The 17,120-nt window shown below is 41.9% G+C and overlaps 1 protein-coding gene across 1 annotated transcript; it reads left to right on the top strand.

Annotated features, from left to right (window-relative positions):
- Window positions 1-678: 678 nt before the first annotated feature.
- On the top strand, window positions 679-16,716 carry enpp6 (ectonucleotide pyrophosphatase/phosphodiesterase 6). The gene is made up of 8 exons (XM_029771579.1): window positions 679-959; window positions 12,422-12,601; window positions 12,903-13,014; window positions 13,107-13,248; window positions 13,550-13,729; window positions 14,131-14,268; window positions 14,541-14,667; window positions 15,714-16,716. Exons 1-8 carry the CDS (start codon window positions 722-724, stop codon window positions 15,917-15,919), a joined length of 1,323 nt encoding a protein of 440 aa, XP_029627439.1. The 5' UTR covers window positions 679-721; the 3' UTR covers window positions 15,920-16,716.
- Window positions 16,717-17,120: the final 404 nt, after the last annotated feature.

Genomic DNA, 17,120 nt, shown 5'->3' with positions numbered 1-17,120 from the left:
AAGTTTATAACGTGCCTGGCTAGGCTGATGAGACAATGGATTGCACAGTCAGATGGAACAGAGTAAATAGGCATTTTAAATTAGATTTAGCCCGTAGTAATTTGTGGAATAGAAGCAGGCTGGAATGCGGTTTTAACCAATCATCATTCAGGATTAGACCCACGTGTTGTATAACGTGTTGATCAAGTGTTCCCTTGGACAAATATATGAGAAGAGTATACTCTGCTGGTCATTTTTGATATTGCGGGTTTAGAGTAAAAATGCTTTGTGGGTATAAAATACGTCACTGATTGATATTATATGGAACTTGGTCTTCAATAATCCAATAACATTTTGATTTATTCAACTATTTGAAATGTTAATTTTATTCAACAGCAAATATTATTTGCTCCATATGTTACAGTGGGCTTTAGAGTGTCACTTTAATTTTCCATTGTAGAAATTATTAAATAAGAAAATCACAAATTATTAAATAGAAAAATCACATAGGCCTAGGCCCTTATTAAATATGTATTTAACAAAAATAAAGAATAGCCTTAAAACGTGAAGTGTTTTTCCTTGGAGTGAGTCTGAGCGCATGGACTTTCATTCTCAAACTGCAGTAGGCCTAGCCCTTTAACAATGCCATTAGCCCCGCCCCCACTCATATTGGGGCCCCTGCCCCTGCTCGCATCGTTCAGTACAGTTACATGTGCGTATCAGTGGACCGTAACGAGCCATCATGTCAAGACTGAACCTGGCGTGCGCTATCGCCATTCTCGCAGTGCTTTTGTCGGGATCCTGCTTCGCCAGCCGCAAACTTCTGGTGTTCCTCATCGATGGTTTTCGATATGATTACATGGACGATCTGCAAAACTTGCCTGGGTTTAAAGAGATTATGGATAATGGGGTCAAAGTGGATTATATGACCCCCGATTTCCCCAGCCTTTCATACCCCAATTACTACTCACTCATGACCGGTGAGATGATTTTACCTTTGACTGACTGTGCCTCAAAGTTACAGCTGTGAAAAAATATAGATAAGGCTACAAAACGTTGACCATGATTGATCACCAAATAAGATTAAGAACATTTATTTGTTATCTTGGACATACATACAGTGTGAATAAATAATACGTTCACAGGTGCAATCCATTTGAATCTTTATTGCTTGCCTGAACAAATAGGAAATAGTGACTGGAGTTTAAACTTTAATGTTTATGTACAAAGTTGTAAAGTAGCCTTTTGTACTCTGTGGCAACACTGAAATAACAAGAAATTGGTCAATCATTCTCACCAATATTGTTACAGAATGACACATTGGTAATGAATGATTTTATAACTTAGGTTGACAAATGAGCAACCCAACAATTACTGAAAGGAAAGTGAACACCATGGAATGAAAGGCAGATAACATTTCATAAGTAGGCCATACTCTAAAATCCTCATGTAGACATTGGCAGTAGCTTAATTCAGTGATGGATGTATAATACATCCATTGATGGACAGGAGCCTGGCACAGCTGTCCTGGACCTCAAGCAGTAGGACTCAGTCTCATCAGTAACAGAGCCCCACGCCCCTCTTCCTCCTGGCAACCACACTGTCTCTATTGTGCCATTTACATATGTTATGAGTGAAAACAAGGGACAACCAGAGCCATGTATCTAGAGAGTTGGGCCAATGAGGTTTCTGCATTATGTTGCATTCACATGACAAGACAACATTCTATGGCAGCCATGTTAGCGCCCATTAACATTACATGGGGAATATTTAAAACATTTACATTTACGTCATTTAGCAGACGCTCTTATCCAGAGTGACTTACGAATTGGTGCATTCACCTTATGATATCCAGTGGAACAACCACTTTACAATAGTACATCTATAAAACAATGCTATGTCATGGAATGTCTATAATTAGAACAATATTCTAAATTCTAAAAGTTGGCCTCTCTCTTTAAATATATAGCTCAGCTACAATACTCATTTACAACATTAACAATGTCTACACTGTAGTTCTGATCAATTTGATGTTATTTTAATGGACAAAAAATGTGCTTTTCTTTAAAAAACAAGGACATTTCTAAGTGACCCTAAACTTTTGAACGGTAGTGTATGTATCGTATGGTTATTGTTACTGTATTTATGAAACTGACGGATTGTGCTCTGTGGCAAACCGTAAACGTTGCTTTGGGTTAGTTAAACTTTAACTAGTTGTCCCCAGAGCTACAGTTGAAGTCGGAAGTTTACATACACCTTAGTCAAATACAGTTAAACTCAGTTTTTCACAATTCCTGCCATTTAATCCTAGTAAAAATTCCCTGTCTTAGGTCAGTTAGGATCACCACTTTATTTTAAGAATGTGAAATGTCAGAATAATAGAGTGATTTATTTCAGCTTTTATTTCTTTCATCACATTCCCAGTGGACCAGAGGTTTACATACACTCAATTAGTATTTGGTAGCATTGCCTTTAAATTGTTTAACTTGGGTCAAATGTTTCAGGTAGCCTTCCACAAGCTTCCCACAATAAGTTGGGTGAATTTTGGCCCATTTCTCCAGACAGAGCTGGTGTAACTGAGTCAGGTTTGTAGGCCTCCTTACGCGCACATGCTTTTTGAGTTCTGCCCACAAATGTTCTATAAGATTGAGGTCAGGGCTTTGTGATGGCCACTCCAATACCTTGACTTTGTCCTTAAGCCATTTTTCCACAACTTTGGAAGTATGCTTGGGGTCATTGTCCGTTTGGAAGTCCCATTTGCGACCAAGCTTTAACTTCCTGATTGATGTCTTGAGATGTTGCTTCAATATATCCACATAATTTTCCTTTCCTCATGATGCTATCTATTTTGTGAAGTGCACCAGTCCCTCCTGCAGCCAAGCACCCCCACAACATGATGCCGCCACCCCTGTGCTTCACGGTTGGGATGGTGTTCTTCGGCTTGCAAGCGTCCCCCTTTTTCCTCCAAACATAATGATGGTCATTATGGCTAAACAGTTCAGTTTTTGTTTCATCAGACCAGAGGACATTTCTCCAAAAAGCACAATCTTTGTCCCCATGTGCAGTTGCAAACCGTCATCTGGCTTTTTTATGCCGATTTTTGGAGCAGTGGCTTCTTCCTTGCTGAGCGGCCTTTCAGGTAATGTCGATATAGGACTCGTTTTACTGTGGATATAGATATTTTTGTACCCATTTCCTCCAGCATCTTCACATGGTCCTTTGCTGTTGTTCTGGGATTGATTTGCACTTTTCGCACCAAAGTACGTTCATCTCTAGGAGACGGAACACGTCTCCTTCCTGAGCGGTATGGCGGCTGTATGGTCCCATGGTGTTTATACTTGCGTACTATTGTTTGTACAGATGAACATGGTACCTTCAGGCGTTTGGAAATTGCTCCCAAGGAAGAACCAGACTTCTGAAGTTCTACAATTGTTTTTCTGAGGTCTTGGCTGATTTATTTTGATTTTCCCATGATGTCAAGCAGAGGCACTGAGTTTGAAAATAGGCCTTGAAATACTCCCACAGGTACACCTCCAATTGACTCAAATGATGTCAATTAGCCTATCAGAAGCTTCTAAAGTCATGACATCATTTTCTGGAATTTTCCAAGCTGTTTAAAGGCACAGTCAACTTAGTGTATGTAAACTTCTGACCCACTGGAATTGTGATACAGTGAATTATAAGTGAAATAATCTGTCTGTAAACAATTGTTGGAAAAATTACTTGTCTCATGCACAAAGTAGATGTCCTAACCGAATGCCAAAACTATAGTTTGTTAACAAGAAATTTGTGGAGTGGTTGAAAAACGAGTTTTAATGACTCCAACCTAAGTGTATGTAAACTTCCGACTTCAACTGTATACATTTAAAGAGAGAGGCCAACTTTTAGAATTTTGAATATTGTTCTAATTCTAGACATTCCGTGACATAGCATTGTTTTAAATGTTCCCCATGTAATGTTAATGGGGCGCTAACATGGCTGCCATAGAACGTTGTCTTGTCATGTGAATGCACCATAATGCAGAAACCTCATTGGCCCAACTCTCTAGATACATGGCGCTGGTTGTCCCTTGTTTTCACTCATAACATATGTAAATGGCACAATAGAGACAGTGTGGTTGCCAGGAGGGAGAGGGGCGTTTCCAGCTACAATACTCATTTACAACATTAACAATGTCTACACTGTATTTCTGATCAATTTTATGTTATTTTAATGGATAAAAAAGGAGCTTTTCTTTAAAAAACAAGGACATTTCTAAGTGACCCCAAACTTTTGAATGGTAGTGTACTTCAAATCAAATCAAATGTATTTATATAGCCCTTCGTATATCAGCTGAAATCTCAAAGTGCTGTACAGAAACCCAGCCTAAAACCCCAAACAGCAATCAATGCATGTGAAAGAAGCACGGTGGCTAGGAAAAACTCCCTAGGAAAAACTCCCTAGAAAGGCCAAAAACCTAGGAAGAAACCTAGAGAGGAACCAGGCTATGAGGGGTGGCCAGTCCTCTTCTGGCTGTGCCGGGTGGATATTATAACAGAACATGGTCAAGATGTTAAAATGTTCATAAATGACCAGCATGGTCAAATAATAATAATCATAGTAGTTGTCGAGGGTGCAACAAGCACGTCCGGTGAACAGGTCAGGGTTCCGTAGCCACAGGCAGAACAGTTGAAACTGGAGCAGCAGCATGGCCAGGTGGACTGGGGACAGCAAGGAGTCATCATGCCAGGTAGTCCCGAGGCATGGTCCTAGGGCTCAGGTCCTCAGAGAGAAAGAAAGAAAGAAAGAGAGAAAGAGAGAATTAGAGAGAGCCTATTTAAATTCACACAGGACACCGGATAAGACAAGAGAATACTCCAGATGTAACAGACTGACCCTAGCCCCCGACACATAAACTACTGCAGCATAAATACTGGAGGCTGAGACAACACACTGCTTTACACCTGAACAGTTCTCTCATATACCTAAAACACACACACACTGCTTTACACCTGAACAGTTCTCTCATATACCTAACAACACACACTGCTTTACACCTGAACAGTTCTCTCATATACCTAACACACACTGCTTTACACCTGAACAGTTCTCTCATATACCTAACAACATACACTGCTTTACACCTGAACAGTTCTCTCATATACCTAAAACACACACACACTGCTTTACACCTGAACAGTTCTCTCATATACCTAAAACACACACACACTGCTTTACACCTGAACAGTTCTCTCATATACCTAACAACACACACTGCTTTACACCTGAACAGTTCTCTCATATACCTAACAACACACACTGCTTTACACCTGAACAGTTCTCTCATATACCTAACAACACACACTGCTTTACACCTGAACAGTTCTCTCATATACCTAACAACACACACTGCTTTACACCTGAACAGTTCTCTCATATACCTAACAACACACACTGCTTTACACCTGAACAGTTCTCTCATATACCTAACAACACACACTGCTTTACACCTGAACAGTTCTCTCATATACCTAACAACACACACTGCTTTACACCTGAACAGTTCTCTCATATACCTAACAACACACACTGCTTTACACCTGAACAGTTCTCTCATATACCTAACAACACACACTGCTTTACACCTGAACAGTTCTCTCATATACCTAACAACACACACTGCTTTACACCTGAACAGTTCTCTCATATACCTAAAACACACACACACTGCTTTACACCTGAACAGTTCTCTCATATACCTAAAACACACACACATTGCTTTACACCTGAACAGTTCTCTCATATACCTAAAACACACACACACTGCTTTACACCTGAACAGTTCTCTCATATACCTAACAACACACACTGCTTTACACCTGAACAGTTCTCTCATATACCTAACACACACTGCTTTACACCTGAACAGTTCTCTCATATACCTAAAACACACACACACTGCTTTACACCTGAACAGTTCTCTCATATACCTAACAACACACACTGCTTTACACCTGAACAGTTCTCTCATATACCTAACAACACACACTGCTTTACACCTGAACAGTTCTCTCATATACCTAACAACACACACTGCTTTACACCTGAACAGTTCTCTCATATACCTAACAACACACACTGCTTTACACCTGAACAGTTCTCTCATATACCTAACAACACACACTGCTTTACACCTGAACAGTTCTCTCATATACCTAACAACACACACTGCTTTACACCTGAACAGTTCTCTCATATACCTAACAACACACACTGCTTTACACCTGAACAGTTCTCTCATATACCTAACAACACACACTGCTTTACACCTGAACAGTTCTCTCATATACCTAACAACACACACTGCTTTACACCTGAACAGTTCTCTCATATACCTAACAACACACACTGCTTTACACCTGAACAGTTCTCTCATATACCTAACAACACACACTGCTTTACACCTGAACAGTTCTCTCATATACCTAAAACACACACACACTGCTTTACACCTGAACAGTTCTCTCATATACCTAAAACACACACACATTGCTTTACACCTGAACAGTTCTCTCATATACCTAAAACACACACACACTGCTTTACACCTGAACAGTTCTCTCATATACCTAACAACACACACTGCTTTACACCTGAACAGTTCTCTCATATACCTAACACACACTGCTTTACACCTGAACAGTTCTCTCATATACCTAACAACATACACTGCTTTACACCTGAACAGTTCTCTCATATACCTAACAACACACACTGCTTTACACCTGAACAGTTCTCTCATATACCTAACAACACACACTGCTTTACACCTGAACAGTTCTCTCATATACCTAAAACACACACACACTGCTTTACACCTGAACAGTTCTCTCATATACCTAAAACACACACACACTGCTTTACACCTGAACAGTTCTCTCATATACCTAAAACACACACACACTGCTTTACACCTGAACAGTTCTCTCATATACCTAACAACACACACTGCTTTACACCTGAACAGTTCTCTCAGCCAAATACTGGACCTCTTCAGAGTCCTGGCAGTGAACGACACCATCAATGACAGTGTAGTAGTGACATAACAACAGATGTAGGTAGTACTTCAGTGATAACAGCCCTGGGCTGTATGGCTCCTCAGTCAGCGGCTGTAGGCTATCTCCACTCCAGGCTGAACCCCTGGCAGAGAGAGAGCAGAGGGAAGAGCAGTAAAGCCCCAAAGACAACAGATTCTGTCAAATCCCTCCCAATCACCGGATCACTTTGTGGATGATTTGCTGATGTAAGTTGTTTTGGTAGAGCACATTCCCCTCAACAAAGCCATGGCTCAGGCAACGACCATCATTTTGTGTACGGGCTGACAAAGGCCATCTGATACAGGGCCCTCCAGTCACCCCGAGCATCTGACACAGGCCCTTCAGTCACCCCGAGCATCTGACACAGGGCCCTCCAGTTACCCTGGGCATCAGACACAGGGCCTTCCAGTTACCCCGGGCATCTGACACAGGGCCCTCCAGTCACCCCGGGCATCAGACACAGGGCCCTCCAGTTACCCTGGGCATCTGACACAGGGTCTTCCAGTTACCCCGGGCATCTGACACAGGGCCCTCCAGTCACCCCGGGCATCTGACACAGGGCCCTCCAGTCACCCCGGGCATCTGACACAGGGCCCTCCAGTCACCCCGGGCATCTGACACAGGGCCCTCCAGTCACCCCGGGCATCTGACACAGGACCCTCCAGTCACCCCGGGCATCTGACACAGGGCCCTCCAGTTACCCCGGGCATCAGACACAGGGTCTTCCAGTCACCCCGGGCATCTGACACAGGGCCCTCCAGTCACCCCGGGCATCTGACACAGGGCCCTCCAGTCACCCCGGGCATCTGGCACAGGGCCCTCCAGTCACCCCGGGCATCTGACACAGGGCCCTCCAGTCACGCCGGGCATCTGACACAGGGCCCTCCAGTCACCCCGGACATCAGACACAGGGTCTTCCAGTCACCCCGGGCTAGACTGTAACCATGCAGAAGGAGCTACTTCATAGCTGATGGAGCTTTTCAGAGATGGGTTTATTTGGAGGGGGCCAGGGAAGGGGGCTTCTTCAGAAGAGCCAAGTGCTGGAGCTCTACCTGTGAGTATACTGTACAGACTGCAGGGTTTCTACATATAGAAAGAGGAGAGAGTACTTCTTACTGTCCTGCTGTATATTATTAAAGACATTCTCTGGTATTTTTGTATTCTTTGTAGTTCTAAAAGTTGCGCTCACAAGCCAAAAGTGTTTCCCGAAAATTCCGTACTATGTCACATGTGCAGATATTTGTGCCACGTCATTGCTCTCTTTCTCTCGCTCTGCTGTGTGTGCATCTTGCTAGCTGTCACTCAAATGGCGAGGAACCAGTGGGGGTGCGTGGGTAAAATCACTGGGGTAGCCAAGCCAGAAAAAAATGCCATATTACAACCTTTGTGTTGTCACAATTGCTTAGTTTGCTCTATAACCTGTTAGTTCATATGCCTTGACACCGTGATATATAGGCCTCAGGCCGAGACAAGAAGACAGTGGCAGAATAAATTCAACCACAGATGTTGCTCTACAAAAACGTAGAGCAACATCTGTCCACAAAGCATATTGCATTTAACAAACAGTTACATGACCTACAGTATTGTCAAGCAAGGTAATGTTTCCAACATTTTCGGACTACTTAACAACTATTGATTTGGAAACACAGAGAGTTACAGCAAGTCACAATGAAAACAGGAGCTGCCTCCACTATTCCAGCACCAATTCAACTTCAACATTTCAACATCATCTAATCTCCTATGATGATTTCTGTGAGTGTGCGAGTGTGCCTTCGTGGGCGTGTGCGGGCGTGCAAGTAGAAATAACATGTTGACTCACCCTACTTGTAGAGAAATGCGAAATCCATCCTCCTCTCTTTCATGTTGCCGAAACATACCATGACTCAAACATTACACATTCGTTTTTGTTGTCCTAGGCTACCTGGCTAAAATGCTTGCTCGCTAGCCTAACTTCTATTCATGGGCAACAATGCACCGGGCCAGCTAGTTAACATTAGCCTTCTACATCTAGCTACATATTGAACTTCCATCCTCTCAGGCTAGGGGCACTACAATGTATGAATTTATGGTTGGATTGCCATTGTGATCCTTGACTAGTAGCCTACATAGGGATTTGGACTTGTGGTTTTACTTAATTCTATCTCCATCCATGGTTAATTTAGGAAAGGGCCAATTTAGCTAGCTAGCCACTGGAGGACAACGACACAAGGAGATGCAACAATAAAGAATGTCTGTCAATGACATTTGGCTTTTGATGTGATTGGTGAGAAGCCAAATCCTATCTGGCTTCCTTTGGCACTTTTTTTGGGTGCGCTAGGACCATTCACAGTTGAGCTCACTCAGTTTAGCTCAACACTGATTGGCTATTATTTAAAAAATTTACTAATTTAAAGGGAGTCCAAATGCTTGCTGGCTTCCCTTGCATTCAATGCTACGGGCAGCATTAATGTCATACTTTTTTTGACCAGACAGCATCAGGTAGATGGGCTATACATATTGAGACCGAGTGGCGCTGTTTCACTTGCTCGGATTCTTTCTCCGGTGAGATACATTCAGCCTCTTGCAAATTGAAGGAAAAGTATGAAACACAGAGAGATGAAAGATACACTAAAACACATTTTGTATTTAGTTCTTGGTTCATGTTTTGGGGACGCTCGGTATCATGAATACACGCCACTGGTTGGAACTCAAATTGCTAGGAGGCTGGTCCACCTGGGGGGAAATGGCGCTGGACAGCTTCCAGTAATTAGTCGCTTTCAAACTAGGGATTTCATGCCTAATTGAGGTTAGACAGTAATTCTGCTCATAGATTATGCATGTACGAACTACACATTGACACATCCAGTCCAAAGCGGATGTGTCAATGTGTAGTTCGTACATGCATAATCTATTTCCCCTGAAACGCTACAGTAAATAACTTTAATAATGGAAAAATATGTTCCTTCTAGCATCTATGTACAGTAAATACGTAGCCTTATAAAGGTCCTGTACTGGCCCTCATTCACCCTCTGCTATTTCAACTGAACCTCAGATGTCCATAGAGACTATTGCAGGCGGCTAACAAAACACAGCTGCAGTTTTTATTGTTTTTCTCAGAGGAAAAACTCTAGGCAGAGCTGTGACGCTGAGCTACCAAAAGGATTCAGAGCATTTATTTGAGTCATTTCTGAATGTCGTAACTCTGCTAACCAACTGTGGCTCCAAAATACCAGCTACATTCCTGGTTTCACTTTAATAAGGAACCACATAGTTGCATGAGCACCTCTACAAACAGCAGTGACAGTACTGAACGGTTGTTTTAAATTAAAGATGTGGCCTTGTTCAACGTGTTGTTGTGTATGAGTTGTGACTGTAGTTGTGTTAGTGCTGTGACTGTAGTTGTGTTAGTATTGTGACTAGTTGTGTTAGTGCTGTGACTGTAGTTGTGTTAGTGCTGTGACTGTAGTTGTGTTAGTGTTGTGACTGTAGTTGTGTTAGTGTTGTGACTGTAGTTGTGTTAGTGCTGTGACTGTAGTTGTGTTAGTGTTGTGTTAGTGCTGTGACTGTAGTTGTGTTAGTGCTGTGACTGTAGTTGTGTTAGTGTTGTGACTGTAGTTGTGTTAGTGCTGTGACTGTAGTTGTGTTAGTGCTGTGACTGTAGTTGTGTTAGTGCTGTGACTGTAGTTGTGTTAGTGTTGTGACTGTAGTTGTGTTAGTGTTGTGACTGTTGTGTTAGTGTTGTGTTATGAGTTGTGACTGTAGTTGTGTTAGTGCTGTGACTGTAGTTGTGTTAGTGTTGTGTTATGAGTTGTGACTGTAGTTGTGTTAGTGTTGTGACTAGTTGTGTTAGTGTTGTGACTGTAGTTGTGTTAGTGCTGTGACTGTAGTTGTGTTAGTGTTGTGACTAGTTGTGTTAGTGCTGTGACTGTAGTTGTGTTAGTGTTGTGACTGTAGTTGTGTTAGTGTTGTGACTGTAGTTGTGTTAGTGCTGTGACTGTAGTTGTGTTAGTGTTGTGACTGTAGTTGTGTTAGTGTTGTGACTGTAGTTGTGTTAGTGTTGTGACTGTAGTTGTTAGTGTTGTGACTGTAGTTGTGTTAGTGTTGTGACTGTAGTTGTGTTAGTGTTGTGACTGTAGTTGTGTTAGTGTTGTGACTGTAGTTGTGACTGTAGTTGTGTTAGTGCTGTGACTGTAGTTGTGACTGTAGTTGTGTTAGTGCTGTGACTGTAGTTGTGACTGTAGTTGTATTAGTACTGTGAGTGTAGTTGTGACTGTAGTTGTGTTAGTGCTGTGACTGTAGTTGTGTTTTATGTTAATTGTTCTGTTTGTGTTGTGAGTTGTGAGCCTGCTAGGGGAAGGGAGGAGGAGACACTGCCTGTGTGTGTGGATGATCTTGAGTCTGTGTGTGTTTTGTAAGGGTGGGGGAGAAAGCACTCACTCACTGTTTCAACTGAACTGAACTTAGCAGTAAACCAACTTTAACGAATGAAGACATCAGCGCTCACAGAGATAATCATTTGTTGTTTTATTGCATCATATCAGTCCTAGGCAAGGTCTGTTTCAGCCAGTTAACCTACACTCTTAGAAAAAAAGGTGCTACTAGAACCTTAAATGGTTCTTCTGCTGTCCGCATAGGAGAACCCTTTGAAGAACCCTTTTTGGTTGCAGGTAGAATCCTTTTGGGTTCCAGGTAGAACCCTTTCTACAGAGGGTTTTACATTAACCCCAAAAGGGTTTTACATTAACCCCAAAAGGGTTTTACATGAATCCCAAAAGGGTTTTACATTAACCCCAAAAGGGTTTTACATTAACCCCAAAAGGGTTTTACATGAACCCCAAAAGGGTTTTACCTGGAACCAAAAAGGGTTCTTCAAAGGGTTCTCCTATGGGGACAACCGAATAACCATTTTGAAACCATTTCTTCTAAGACTGTAGGCTCTGTGACCAAAAAGCATCCGGCTGACTGCCGTTACACAATACATCATATTTTGTGAGCTATTTTGTGAATGCTGGCTGTGTTTAAAGCACTGGGGGGTTAGCTGGCAAATATAACATGACCCAATATCCCTTAACAAATACAGAACAGTAAAATTACAGGTCAACGAGTTGTTGTTGTTTAATGAAAAGAACTAAAGTATTCAGTATTCATGTCGGGATCATGAATAAATTGTTTAGAACTGACACACAGCTGTAGACAACAGTTTTCAGTCACAGGAACCCTTTTGGACCGAGCTGGATAAAAATAAGTAGCTGGGCCAGAAATACTCAAATGTCCTTATAAAGCTGGCACACATCAAACTCACTACTCTCCCTTGAGTCTTTGTCCATAAAAAGTCTTATGTCCATATCTAACTTCTGAAATAAAAAAAGCAATTTCTGTGTTTTCAGGCCGGTACTGTGAAGTGCACCAAATGACAGGGAATTACATGTGGGATCAGGGCTCTCTCAAGGAATTCCTAATCGGCATCAACCCAGACAGTCGGCTGCCCATGTGGTGGGACGGGTCTGAGCCCATCTGGGTAACCATGCAGAAACTCGGGAAGAAAGTCTTCATGTACTATTGGCCCGGTAAGGACAACTCTGGCACATTTCAGAATGATCAGAGCTTTGGAAAGAAAGAAAGACAATAAGGCCTCCAGTGGTATTACATTGTTTTGGATATAATTATAGTTAATCAAGTATTTCAAGTGTTTTGTCTACCAGTCATATAAAGAACACATGATTCAGATGCTGTATATTCTGGAATCAAATGAAATGCTTTCCATTGATGTTCATTCCAATTGGATCATTAAGATGTACTCAAGCGTGAACATTCTAGAAGCACAGTGAGCAGTGATGTGACACCTGTTATCTACTGTCACGTTATCAGGTTGTGAGGTGGAGATTCTGGGTGTGAGACCTTCGTTCTGTGAGGAATACGTCTACAATCCCACAGAGAGAAATCTGACAGATTCTATTGAAAGAGCTCTTGATGGTTTACGGTAAGAAATGGAGGTATTTTGGCATCAGCCAGGTTTGGAATGTAGTGCCATTCTGTTGTGTTATAACATCAAGCATGTGTTTACTTCATCAGTAGTGGCAGAGCAGACATGGCTGCTGTGTACTATGAGAAGATTGACGTAGAGGGGCATCACTATGGCCCCATGTCTTCTCAGGTGAAGACTGCTGTTCAGAGGCTGGACAACGCCTTCCAGGTGCTAAACCAAAACATTAAGGTTAGGCCCTATATTGTTTTCCAAACATTGAAAAGAGACTAAAAATGAACAACTCAATCCAGCAAAAAATGTTTCCATTCTACAATGATTTGTACAAAGTAACAGACACAGCCTACTGATTGTGGTCAGAATGTTGAGCGGAACATTGTGACCAGATGGCCTTGGTCGAAGTAGTGCACTATATAGGGAATAGAGAGCCATTGGGCCCTGGGCTAATGTAGTGCACTATATGGGGAATAGGGAGCCATTTGGGACTTGGCCTTTGATCTGAACAGGTCACCGCCACCTTGCTGTATTTCAGGATAAGAACCTGAGTGACGAGCTGAACGTCATCATGTTCTCCGACCATGGGATGACAGAGATCAAGTGGATGGAGAAAGTCATTGAGCTTGTGACGTACATAAACATGTCTGACGTTGTCAAGATGATGGACCGGGGGCCTGTCGTCAGTCTGTGGCCAAAACAAGCTAAATATGAGGAGGTACATTGATTTCCATTTCTGTCATACATACAGGCCAATTGTCTTTCAACCCAGCCAAGACACTGAAAAAAACATGCGTCCTTGATTTCTCCTCTCTACCATAGTAAACAGAAACAAACATGTCATGTTGGCACATTTAGTCACTTGTATACTCTTCCCTGTCAAAAAACAAACATTTCCAAAAACGTTTGCACCGTAACAATGTATATGAAAGGCCTCAGTCAAGCCAGCCATAACTTCTGTATCCAAATTTACAGGCAAAGGTTCCATATGTTATTACCATGGGGTTACTTACTGCGCTGTAGAGTGGTATGCAATTTGCAGCCACACCTCTCCCTGAGCAAAACAGGGAGAAAAACATGAACAGAATGTATAGTGAATCTGAATTGTGTTGATGGCAGGTCTACAGAGCACTGAGCAGTGTACGGAACATGAATGTCTACAGGAGGAATCAGGTCCCTGATCGCTTCCATTACAAGGGGGGGAAGTTTGTCTCCAGTCTGACCCTGGTGGCTGACCCTGGCTGGTTCATAACAGAGGTAAGGCTTTGACACATCACATCTCAGTGATGATATACCTAGTTTACATTCCAAATGGCACCCTATTCCCTATATAGTGCACTACTTTTGACTATAGCTCTATGGATCCTGGTCAAAAGTAGTGCACTATATAGGGAATAGAGTGCCATTTGGGACAATTCCTTAGCGTGCTATTATGTACAGCAAATGAGCAACACTGGAACAAGTAGGCTAACCTTCATTCCACTGTCTTTTAACCCATTACGTACTGACATGGCTGCCTCTGTTTTCAGAGCAAGTCCAAACTGCCTTTCTGGCAGAACAGCAGTTCACCAGAGCCGCAGGGATGGCAGCATGGTTGGCACGGCTACGACAACGAGTTTGTGGACATGAGGGGCTTCTTCTTAGCACAGGGACCAGGTAACAACTGTCTGACCAGTAGACCTTTATAGTCATAGAATTATACTGAACAAAAATATAAATGCAACATGCAACAATTTCAAAGATATTACTGAGTTGCATAGAAGGCAATCAGTCAATTGAAATAAATTCATTAGGCCCTAATCTTCCTCAGACGATCCCATAGGTGAAGAAGCCAGATGTGGAGGTCCTGGGCTGGCGTGGTTACACGTGGTCTGTGGTTGTGAGGCTGGTTGGATGTACTGCCAAATTCTCTAAAACGACCTCTTATGGTCGAGAAATTAACATTACATTTTCTGGCAACAGTTCTGTTGGACATTCCTGCAGTCACAGCAAAACTTGAGACATCTGTGGCATTGTGTTGTGTGACAAAATTGCACATTTTATAGTGGCCTTTTATTGTCCCCAGCGTAAGATGCACCTGTATAATGATCATATTGTTTAATCAGCTTCTTGATATGCCACACCTGTCAGGTGGATGGAGTATCTTGGCAAAGGAGAAATTCTCACTAACAGGGATGTAAACAAATGTGTGCAGAAAATGTTAGAGAAGTAAGCTTTTTGTGCATAGGAACATTTCTGGGATCTTTTATTTCACCTCATGAAACATGGGACCAACACTACATGTTGCGTTTATATCTTTGTTCAGTGTGTGTGTGTGTGTGTGTGTGTATATGTGTGTGTGTGTGTGTATGTATATGTATATGTATATATATACATATATATATATATATATATATATATATATATATGAGATCCCTGTGTACTGTATATAGTAAACACAGTGCCTGTGTACTACATCATCGCTCTCATAAGTAGTGATCATTAACATGATCTGAGCTGTACTGCCTATAACTTTATTGAACTTTAATATTCCAATCAGGGTTGTTATGACTCTTATCATTACCATGAGTCAAACACCTCAAATAACACTGATGTACTTTGGAAGTGACCCAGAAAATCATTTCTACTCTGCTGTACTGTCTTTTCCACGATAAAATAAATCCACAGGTATAATAATCAACAAATTGTCTTCTTACCTCCAGATTTTAAGAGGAATGTGCGTGCAGCCCCTATCAGAGCAGTGGATGTGTATAACCTGATGTGTAGGACTCTGGGGATTCTGCCTCTGCCCAACAACGGTTCCTGGTCCCGGGTGGAGTACCTTCTCAGTGGCTCTGTGGGCCTGGCCTGGCCTAGTCCTCTCCGGGCTCTGGGTCTACTGGCCCTGGTGTTGTCTCTGCAGGCTTAGAACCAGAGATTCACTAGAGTGGGTGATGTCATACACCCACATAGCTCTATAATGCTCTGATAATGGCAGGCAGAGTCATGGAGATCCTATTAAATGATTATTTTGTGTTTTCATTCCTAATTCTACGGGCAGAGCCATGTAGTTGAGTCCTAGACATTCTGTTACATAGCATTGTTTAAATATTCCCCATGTAATGTTAATGGGGAGCTAACATGGCTGCAATAGAACGTTGTGGTGTCATGTAAATGCAGAAATCTCAATGGCCCAACTCTATAAATACATGGCTGTAATGGCAGAAATCTACCCTATCATGGCACCTGAGCCAACACAGGTTTCCAAACCATTTCCTATTCTCAACATGACAGTGAAAAGTACAAAACACATTGATCACACAGGTTTTATATTTAAATATGGGTTGACCAGTGCCTTCAGTTCATATAATATAACCAAAAACTCTCTTTGCAAACCAAAACATTTTATAAGTAATCTGGACCAACCTTAGTTCACAATCATCTCTATGGTGATTTGCTGCTGCTAAAGGAGCTAACATGAGCGCCGTAAATTCCTTACAGCATCAATGTCCTCTTCATCATTGTATCTGTGAAGGAGGGTTGGATGAAAGAATGACGTCTTTTTTATAATTGTTTGAATATGAGTTTTAGAAGATCTCTGCATTGTTCTGTACTGTAATGAAGTAAACGTAGTTTTGTAAATCGCAAATCTTCAGACTTCCATGGAAAAGCTCTGTGGTGTTTCTACTAATTAGATTGATCAATAAAACCTTGAAAAAAATCTGATTTGTCTCCTGGACTGTACATTATACTGTCTAAGGCTGTTGTAAGTGGTCATTTTGAAGTAGCAAGTTGACTTTGACAAGGTAAAAGAGAAGACTTCCAGAAGCCAGTCAAAGTAAATGTTCTAATACTTTGGGGTTCAAGTCGTCATGTGAAAATGCAGAAGGCCTGGTAAAAAGCCAAGGCCAATAGCATGGTGGTAGGGCATGGCTTTAAAAGGCATGGCTCAAAGGTCAACATTATATAGTCATTCTGAATTACCTATACATGAATCATTACAGACGTTGGTTGATATGAAACAGACAACTTTCAATTGAACAATGAGAATGGTGAGAGATCTGCTACTTTGGGTACACAGAGTGAAATTCAGCAGCCTAGCAAGTTCAAGATTGGATTGTCAGTTTGAG

This window comes from Salmo trutta, chromosome 13, assembly GCF_901001165.1.
Source record: "Salmo trutta chromosome 13, fSalTru1.1, whole genome shotgun sequence".
NCBI lineage: Eukaryota > Metazoa > Chordata > Actinopteri > Salmoniformes > Salmonidae > Salmo > Salmo trutta.
This window is presented reverse-complemented; position numbering and strand designations above follow the sequence as displayed.

Coding starts and splice junctions, on each gene's coding strand:
- enpp6 (XM_029771579.1), top strand. CDS start 722: ATGTCAAGACTGAACCTGGCGTGCGCTATCGCCATTCTCGCAGTGCTT. Junction 13,015..13,106: donor AGAGCTCTTGATGGTTTACG/GTAAGAAATGGA, acceptor TTACTTCATCAG/TAGTGGCAGAGCAGACATGG. Junction 14,668..15,713: donor CTTCTTAGCACAGGGACCAG/GTAACAACTGTC, acceptor TCTTACCTCCAG/ATTTTAAGAGGAATGTGCGT.